The sequence below is a fragment of the Borostomias antarcticus genome, assembly GCF_949987555.1.
Source record: "Borostomias antarcticus genome assembly, chromosome: 36".
Lineage (NCBI taxonomy): Eukaryota > Metazoa > Chordata > Actinopteri > Stomiiformes > Stomiidae > Borostomias > Borostomias antarcticus.
The window spans coordinates 26,218-36,164 of record NC_140269.1 but is presented as its reverse complement, the minus strand read 5'-3'; the positions used below and the strand labels follow the sequence as shown (position 1 = coordinate 36,164).

The 9,947-nt window shown below is 51.0% G+C and overlaps 1 protein-coding gene across 1 annotated transcript in view; it reads right to left on the bottom strand.

The window, feature by feature from the left end:
* LOC311328001 (zinc finger transcription factor Trps1-like) overlaps positions 1–8,301 on the bottom strand; it is a gene marked incomplete at both ends in the record, with an annotated part of 108,977 nt that extends 100,676 nt beyond the window's left edge. The window contains 2 exons of the mRNA XM_084461113.1: positions 6,956–7,191; positions 8,175–8,301. Coding sequence (XP_084317239.1) covers positions 6,956–7,191; positions 8,175–8,301 — 363 coding nt within the window. The remainder of the gene's footprint in view (positions 1–6,955; positions 7,192–8,174) is intronic.
* Positions 8,302–9,947: the final 1,646 nt, after the last annotated feature.

Sequence of the window (9,947 nt, the reverse complement as noted above, 5' to 3'; positions counted from 1 at the left end):
AAATAGTCCCTTTTTATGGATTCTGGAGCATAAGTGTCCAGTAATATTATTCTGTTTCCAGAGAAGTGGGCCTCAGTTTACCCTCTCTCTCCTCTCCTCTCCTCTCCTCTCCTCTCCTCTCCTCTCCTCTCCTCTCCTCTCCTCTCCTCTCCTCTCCTCTCCTCTCCTCTCCTCTCCTCTCCGGCCCCGGCTGGAAATAGAAGGTCTGTAATCAGCCTTCTAACGGCTAAGAAACAGGCTGTGCTACAGACCACCTATAGACCAGCTACAGACCACCTATAGACCAGCTACAGACCACCTATAGACCAGCTATAGACCAGCTATAGACCTACAGACCAGCTATAGACCAGCTATAGACCTACAGACCAGCTGCAGACCTACAGACCAGCTATATACCTATAGACAGCTATATACCTATAGACCAGCTATAGACCAGCTGCAGACCAGCTATAGACCAGCTACAGACCAGCTATAGACCAGCTACAGACCAGCTATAGACCAGCTACAGACCAGCTATATACCTACAGACCAGCTATAGACCAGCTACAGACCACCTATAGACCAGCTGCAGACCAGCTACAGACCAGCTATAGACCAGCTATAGACCAGCTACAGACCAGCTACAGACCAGCTATAGACCAGCTATAGACCAGCTACAGACCAGCTATAGACCAGCTATATACCTACAGACCAGCTATAGACCAGCTGCAGACCAGCTATATACCTACAGACCAGCTATATACCTACAGACCAACTATAGACCTACAGACCAACTATAGACCTACAGACCAACTATATACCTACAGACCAGCTATAGACCAGCTGCAGACCAGCTATATACCTACAGACCAGCTATAGACCAGCTGCAGACCAGCTATAGACCTACAGACCAGCTATAGACCTACAGACCAGCTTTATACCTACAGACCAGCTATAGACCAGCTACAGACCAGCTATAGACCTACAGACCAGCTATAGACCTACAGACCAGCTATATACCTACAGACCAGCTATATACCTACAGACCAGCTATAGACCTACAGACCAGCTATAGACCTACAGACCAGCTATAGACCTACAGACCAGCTATAGACCTACAGACCAACTATAGACCTACAAACCAGCTATAGACCTACAGACCAGCTATAGACCTACAGACCACCTATATACCTACAGACCAACTATAGACCTACAAACCAGCTATATACCTACAGACCAGCTATAGACCAGCTGCAGACCAGCTATATACCTACAGACCAGCTATAGACCTACAGACCAACTATAGACCTACAGACGAACTATAGACCTACAGACCAGCTATAGACCTACAGACCAGCTATAGACCTACAGACCAGCTATAGACCTACAGACCAACTATAGACCAACAGGCCATAGACCAGCTACAGATCAGTTATAGAGGGTTTTCACAGCCCGTCATCAGTCGGCCATGTTGGAGGTTGAAGCTACTGGATGTAGATAGCTAGCTAGATAGATAGATCAATAGACAGGTAGATAAACCTATCTCTACCTATCTATCTAGTCGTTAGCCTAAACCTGAGCTTACACCTGCTAAACCTAAGCTTAAACCTCCAACATGGCCGGCCATGAAAACCCTCTGTAGACAGACACACAGAAAGGGCCCACCTTGAGATACCCCACCTGGAGATACCCCACCTGGGTACCTCGCCCCCCAGTGCCCAGCAGCGTCTCAAGTGGGAATTGAACTCAGGATCTTGTTGCTTTGAGGCGGGAGTGTTGCCGCCGTGCCACCGGGCTGCCGGCTGGAGCCCCGCCGAAACCAGCTCATTTATCACAGCAGCACCAACGCAGCCTCCCAAAACACAGAACCTATAGCCTGGCCACACACACATACACACACACGCACACGCATGCACGCACACATATACAGTACACACACACACACACACACAAAGTGGTTTTCTCTTGTCGGTGTTGACATCCGTAGTCCAACAACAGTCAGGCTAGCGCTCTCTCCTGCACGGTAAACAGTCAGGCTGGCGCTCTCTCCTGCACGGTAAACAGTCAGGCTAGCGCTCTCTCCTGCACGGTAAACAGTCAGGCTAGCGCTCTCTCCTGCACGGTAAACAGTCAGGCTAGCGCTCTCTCCTGCACGGTAAACAGTCAGGCTAGCGCTCTCTCCTGCACGGTGAAGCAGAGTTGTTTCACTGATGCACCGGACCATTCCGGTCACATCCTCACACGACTGCATCCACTGGTTGATGATGCTGTTGGGAAAGTGTGTGTGTGATATGGTGTTTGACGGTGTTGTTCGGAGTAAGTGTGTGTGTGTGTGTGTGTGTGTGTGTGTGTGTGTGTGTGACAGGTGTTTGGTGTTGGGAGATGATGTCTGTGTGTGTGTGTGTGTGTGTGTGTGTGTGTGTGTGTGTGACAGGTGTTTGGTGTTGGGAGATGTCTGTGTGTGTGTGTGTGTGTGTGTGTGTGTGTGTGTGTGTGTGTGTGAGAGAGAGAGAGAGAGAGAGAGAAAGAGAGAGTGTGTGAGTACTGAGTGTTCCAGGTCTGACAGGTCAGTGACAGACAGAGTAGCGTTCATGTCTGAGTCGGCGTCTGCTGCAGAGAAACACCGTCCACAGACTCATTTACACTGAGCAGAGAGGGAGGGAGAGAGAGGGAGGGAGGGAGGGAGAGAGAGGGAGGGAGGGAGAGAGAGAGGGGGGGGAGGGAGGGGGGCAGAGAGGGAGGGAGAGAGAGAGGGAGGGAGGGAGGGAGAGAGAGGGGGGGGACAGCTATGGAGACAGGGGGACAGGGAGGAGAGAGAGAGGGAGCAGGCAGAGAGAAGAGAGAGAGAGAGGGGGGGGAGAGAGAGGAGAGAGGGAGGAGGCAGAGAGAAGAGAGAGGGGGAGAGAGAGGAGAGAGAGAGAGGAGAGAGAGAGAAGAGAGAGAGAGAGGGGGGGGGAGAGGAGAGAGGGAGGAGGCAGAGAGAAGAGAGAGAGAGGGGGGGGAGAGAGGAGAGAGGGAGGAGGCAGAGAGAAGAGAGAGAGAGGGAAGAGGCAGAGAGACGAGAGAGAGGGGGAGAGGGAGGAGGCAGAGAGAAGAGAGAGATTGGGAGAGGGAGAAGAGAGAGAGAGGGGGGGAGAGAGAGTGGGAGAGAGAGAGGGAGGGAGGGAGAGAGAGTGGGAGAGAGAGAGGGAGGAGAGAGAGAGAGAGAGAGGGAGGAGGCAGGGCTGTCTGTCGGTGGGTGTCACGGTGTCACATCCCTGACCTGACATTTAGGAGACAAATGCTAACGTGTCACTGAGCTGCTGGCCTGAGCAGAATGCTTGTTTTGACACTAGGCAGCAGAGGGCACACACACACACACACACACACACACACACACACACACACACACACACACACACACACACACACACACACACACGTGCTGAGAGGGACAGAGCTGGGCTGTTTACCCACAAACAACGAGCACTGTCACAATTGCCATGGAAACCAGCCAGCTGAACCGGGGGTCGCTAATTAAGCACTGATCACTGATGACATCCCAGAATACCTTACCTCCTGATGACATCACAGAATACCTTACCTCCTGATGACATCCCAGAATACCTTACCTCCTGATGACATCACAGAATACCTTACCTCCTGATGACATCCCAGAATACCTTACCTCCTGATGACATCCCAGAATACCTTACCTCCTGATGACATCCCAGAATACCTTACCTCCTGATGACATCACAGAATACCTTACCTCCTGATGACATCCCAGAATACCTTACCTCCTGATGACATCACAGAATACCTTACCTCCTGATGACATCACAGAATACCTTACCTCCTGATGACATCACAGAATACCTTACCTCCTGATGACATCACAGAATACCTTACGTCCTGATGACATCACAGAATACCTTACCTCCTGATGACATCCCAGAATACCTTACCTCATGATGACATCACAGAATATGTTACCTCCTCATGAAATCACAAGGGAGGGGGACCGGGGACAGGGGGGGGGGTCCTGACAGCTGGGAGGAGGTGGGGGCTGAGCAGATGGAGGGGTAGGGTAAGGAACAGAGTGTGTGTGTGTGTGTGTGTGTGTGTGTGTGTGTGTGTGTGTGTGTGTGTGTGTGTGTGTGTGTGTGTGTCCCAGCAGGGGTCCAGGTGCAGGCTTTGTGGGGTCCTGAGCTTCCTGCCCTACAGGTGAGCTCTGTCAGAGAGGACGGTCACCAGCATCCATCAGCAACACTCCTCCTCCCCTCTCCTCCTCCTCCTCCTCCCCTCTCCTCGTCCTCCTCCTCCTCCTCCTCCTCCACTTCCTCATCCTACTCCTCCTGTCCTCCTCCTCCCACGCCTGCAGGCCTCTGGGAGAGACAGAAAATATCAGGATGTTAACATGTGATGAGAAAGTGTGTGTGTCTCTCAGAGTTCGTCTACTGAGGTCAAAACATCGACTACCACACACACACACAGTCGCTGACACACACTGCAATGACTTTATTTGTGTTCACATAATTCAACAAAATATTGAACACAAACAATAACAGATGTGGAAGCATTGGACACTCACTGACTGCCATACTGTACATGGCATCACTGAGCAGACTATGGATACAGGAAGCAACGTCTCCTCTATGTGACAACCTCCAATTATCACAGGCAATGAACAGAGTTTTGCCCCTGCCTTAGCTTTTGGCTTGGGCACTCCTGCCATCTGTATGCCCCTAACGACTAGTCTGGTCACATTTCCTAGGCTACCAAATATAAACATCAGCAGTTGACATTTATACCCAAGCTGTGTGATCGCATCTTTGAGCGGTTGATATTTGAACACCTTGGTAAGGAAAGCCTCTTCTAGACTATGGTCAAATTTACAACCTACTTCCAAAATGGTGACTTCTCTACTGTCCTCATCGACAACAACAGCATCGGATGTATTACCTGTAACCTTTTGAAAATACATTGTGTTCACTATTACACAGATTGAACATGGAAGATAAAACACAGGAGTGTTTAAAGGTATTGACTAATTATGTTCTTAACTAACAGGTCAACAAATCCTATCATGCCTTGCAATGTACAACCTTTTATACACATAGCAGCCATTCAGAATTATGTGACAATGCACACGCAAGTACACACACACACACGCAAACACGCACGCACGCACGCACGCATTCCATTCTTATGTCCATTTGTAGATGCATTATTCATTATTCTTAGAGCCAGGACCTTTGGCAGAGAGGGAAAGAGAGAGAGCGCTGTGCTCAACTCGAGACTAAAGTACCTGTTTTATTGCATGATTTTTGCCTTGTCTTTATAAAGCTTTATTCTCTTCAATGCACTGCTTACTTTACATCACTGTAAATGAGCCCCACGGCCACTCGATTTTCGAGTCAAAATAAATGTCAAAAGAATGCTTGTTTTTAAATCGAATCAAATCAATCAAATCAAAGCTTTATTTGTATAGCGCAGTTCATACCCAGAGGCAACACAATGCGCTTTACAGAGAACAAGGGAGGTGGGCATACGACCCACCCCTACATATTCCAGAGGGAAGCAAAAAAACAGTAATCACCCGGGGGCCAGATAAGTGAGCTGTAAAAATTCTTCCCTGACCCCTCTCAACAAGGCGATCGAGCAAGCTCCTGGAGTATGTTTGTCTACCGGCTAAGAATATTTATAAAGCAATACATTACATTAAATTACATTTCAGAGTAAGAGAGGCTAAACAAGCATCATAGGAGAGAGGACATTCTACGGACATGCTACGACATCCACAGCAGACACGGGGGTATCTATCGGACTCCAGGAGGTCTGCTGGTGACAGTGGGGCATCCACTGGACCTGGTTAGAAGATAGGAGGGAGAGAAAGAGGCACTAGGGAGAGGGAAGGCAGAACAGGGTTAGTAGCACATAGAGCCATACAGACCACACAGATATTGAAACAGGCAACCTGGGGCAAGCTCCTGGAATATATTTGTCTAATGGCTTAATTAAATGTGCTTTATAAATAGTTTGAGTTCAGTTCACCTATGGTCATGAAGGATGTGTCATGACCGAAAGAACGAGATCACGGATACAAGCGGCCGAAATGAGTTTTCTCCGGAGGGTGGCTGGGGTCTCCCTGAGAGATCGGGTGAGAAGTTCAGTCATCCGGGAGAGACTCGGAGTAGAGCCGCTGCTCCTTTGCGTCGAAAGGAGCCAGTTGAGGTGGTTCGGGCATCTAGTGAGGATGCCTCCTGGGCGCCTCCCTAGGGAGGTTTTCCAGGCGTGTCCGGCTGGGAGGAGGCCGCGGGGTAGACCCAGGACTAGGTGGCGGGACTACATCTCCACACTGGCCTGTGAGCGGCTAAAGATTCCCCAGGAAGAGCTGGTTGATGCTGCTAGGGAAAGGGATGTCTGGGGCCCCCTGCTGGAACTGCTGCCTCCGCGACCCGACCCCGGGTAAGCGGATGAAGATGGATGGATGGCTGGAGTTCAGTTGATTCATCCAGATTTCTTTGCTAAAGGTGAGTGGATCTGGGTGGGAGGAGCCTTTGGCTGAACGTGCTCCCCATCTGCCACAGCTCATCATGGAGGGGACGAGAGGGGTTGTCCAAGATGGACTTCAGTTTGTCCCTCATCCTCCTCTCCACCACAGCCTCCAGGCTGACCAGTTGTTGTCCCACAACAGAACCAGCTTGTTCGGCTTGTTTGACTCCTCAGATCTGGTGCTGGCTCCCCAACAGGCAACATCAAAGAACAGTGTGCTGGCTACCACAGACTGGTACAACATCCTCAATAGCCTTCTACACACGTAGAAGGACCTGAGCCTCCTGAGGAAGAACTGTCTGCTCTGTCCTTTCCTGTAGAGGGCCTCAGTCCAGTTTGCTGTTCAGATGCACTTCAAGGAACTTGTATGAGTCCACCATCTCAATTTCCTCCCCCTGAATGGTAATAGGGGTTGGGGGTCTCTTGTTCTTTCCACCACCTGCTCCTTGGTCTTGCTGATGTTGAGTTGGAGCTTTTCCTCCTCCAAATGTAGCTCTGCCTCCTCTGCCTGTAGCCCCGCCTCCTCTGCCTGTAGCCCCGCCTCCTCTGCTTGTAGCCCCACCTCCTTCACCTGTACCACAGCCTCCTCTGCTTGTAGCTCCACCTCCTCAACCTGTAGCTCCGCCTCCTCTGCTTGTAGCTTCGCCTTCCATGATTGTAGCTCTGCCTCCTCTGCTTGTAACTCACAAATGACTCAAAAGTCATGGGAGGACATTGCAGAGTCTAGGTTTGACTGTATTTGAGTGCAAAAGTAAATGGAGAAAACTGCGTGACAGCTAGCTACTTTAGCTAGATTTGAACTGGATTAATATAGGTAGATATTTAACAGGCTAGCTAAAGTAACTTGTAACGAGTCCCCGGGATTTTTATCAGCCTGTCCTGGATGTTTGACTACGTGAAGGTTACAAAGAACACCGGAACCAACTTCCCAGAGACAGAGGAGGCAAGTTGTGTGACTTTCCCTTGGCTAGTAGGCTACTGTCTAGCTTCAGTGCTTGTTTCTTTCCCAAGCATCTTAGAGAGGAGAGGCAGGCCAGCTCAAATGAGAACATGCAAATGACAGACATTTTACAACCCCCCCCCCCCCCCCCATCAAGAAATCTGAAGCTAAATTTGCCGTACAAAAACTCCTGTCTAAATGGAGCAAGCTCTCACCAAACCACAGGAGGAGTAGCCTTACCTGTCAACCATTTACTTTTGCAATCAATTACAGTCATATCTAGACTCTCTGCAGTTTCTTCCATTGAATTGTGGTCATTTGCACATCTTTGAGATGACAGAGAGGACTGTAAGTGAGGATATTAATTTGTTAATTAATGTATTTAGCATTAGTTTTACATATACATTTATTAATATAAATAATGTATTTCACCATACTTTTTTTTATTACCCATTCTTTTTTTTTATTTACCCACATATAGTTGAGAAGGTGGTCGGTTCGTCATCCAGATGCAAGACATGGACGAGGAAATGCAATTTATGTATTGCAGGATATCTGGCGACTTGGTACATTGCATCCGTCCACATATCCAGCATGCTGGCACACATGTGGCCAGTCGATGTACCCAAGAGGCTGGCTGTCACTGCTGAGGATCGTGGCCAGTGGGAGGTCACAGCAGAGCAGGTGCAGGGGGAGGGTTCAGGTTACCTCTTCTTACAGGGCACCTGACCCCGTGCTGAGGAGAAGGAGGTCTTCAGGTCGTCCCTGGTGGCAACAGCAGCTCGGGTTGCCCTGGCGTTGGACAGACGCACAATATCCAGGAGGTTGTTGTCCCCGGCAACCATCCTCCTCCACTCTCCTGGCTGGATCTCCTCAGAGGCTGACAAGGCGTCGGTAAAATTTGGTGGAATATACCTGTCGGATGAGATAGCCAAACACATATTATACAGGGTGAACAATGAAATAGAAGGAGGGTTACAGCCTTCTTAAAATTAGTAAAAGCCAACTTGTCTAGCCGTTATAGGAAGGTGCTCTTTGGTCAGTGGGACAGCGAATTCATAGAAATGAGAAGTCCAAGGCACTCCTAAAAAAGCTTTAATAAAAATGCATGATAACAATGAAGTCAACGACGCAAATTCAGCCGAGGAACGTACGTCAGGGCCGGGGGGTCAGCAGAGGTTAATCAGTCACGCATGACGCAGCACCAGCTGACTGTAGCTGTCATAGCATTGGTCAGCTCACTAGAGCGCATGTATTTAAGCTGTCAAAACATGTCATTGTTCGCGCTTGCTTTACTGCTGTTGTGCATTGCATGCTCGCTGTTTCTGCTCTAAGCTCTTCGCTCGTTCTCTGTTGTTCGGCTGTGTTTCGGTATTTTGTGCTTGCCTTACCTTTCTGCCCGTGATGTCTTCTCCGGTCCGTGGTTTTGGGGATTCGTTCGGCGGGGTCGGTGTTCGACCGGATTCCGACGTTGAGTCCCTCCCGGACGTGGGCCCGTCCGGGGGCGCGTCCGCAGGCGTCCGCCGGAGCCGTCGGCTAGCCGGCCGGCCCTCGCTCTTTCCCGGCGCGGAGGGCTGGCCTCTGACTACCGTGCTGGAGGTACTATTTCGCAATGGTGTCTCCGTTCCCGGGGGTGCTTCCAGGGAGCAGCTGCTCGCGCTTTTGTTTACGGTCGGTGACCCCGCCCCCGCCTCCGTGCCCAGGAAGGCCACTCAAAAGAGGAAGAACTCCCGGGATCCGGAGGATTATCCCGTGTTGTCCTCGGATTCTCCGCCTGCGCCTTCGAGAGGGTCCGCGCCGGTGCCGCCGACCGCTGTTCCCGCTGGCCCAGCTGGGCCCGCGGCCGATCCGGTGCTGTCGGCTTTGCTGTTGCTGCCCCGCCCGTGCCTCCGCTGCCCGTGTCTGCTGCCTCGGCGGGTGCCGGTCCCGTGGCCGATCAGGGTTTCTTCCTTCCCATGAGATCGCTGGGAACTGCTGTTCCCGTTGCCGTGGGAGTCCCGTTCTTCCCTCCGGCTGCCGCCGTGTCTCCCTCGCTGCACAGCCAGATCCTCGCAGGTAGCGACGTTAATTTAGTAAGGATCCTTCTCATCTCTGAGACTGTCGACAGGCGGGTGGTCGATTGCGGGGACGTGTCCGTGACTCTGAAGGACAGTGACCCCCGGTTGTCTCGGTCCCTCACGTTCCCCGAGTTCGTCGTCGCTTTCGGGGTTTACAGGGATATTTTGTGCGAGGTGTACCCTGATCGGCGGGCGGAGCTCGACACGTATATTTCTGTTCTGGCCGATTTATGCATGTGTTACGGGGGCACGCTGTTTTACGAGTACCATCGCTCGTTCTCGTCTAAAGCTGCGATGTTCCTTCAGCGCTTCAACCAGCGACTGGACTGGTCCGTGCTGGACTTGGCGCTAGTTAGCCGCCATTTCACTAGCCGCCCGGCCCTCTCGTGCGCTGTTTGCGGATCTTTTTCGCATGCCCCCTCGATGTGCCCCAG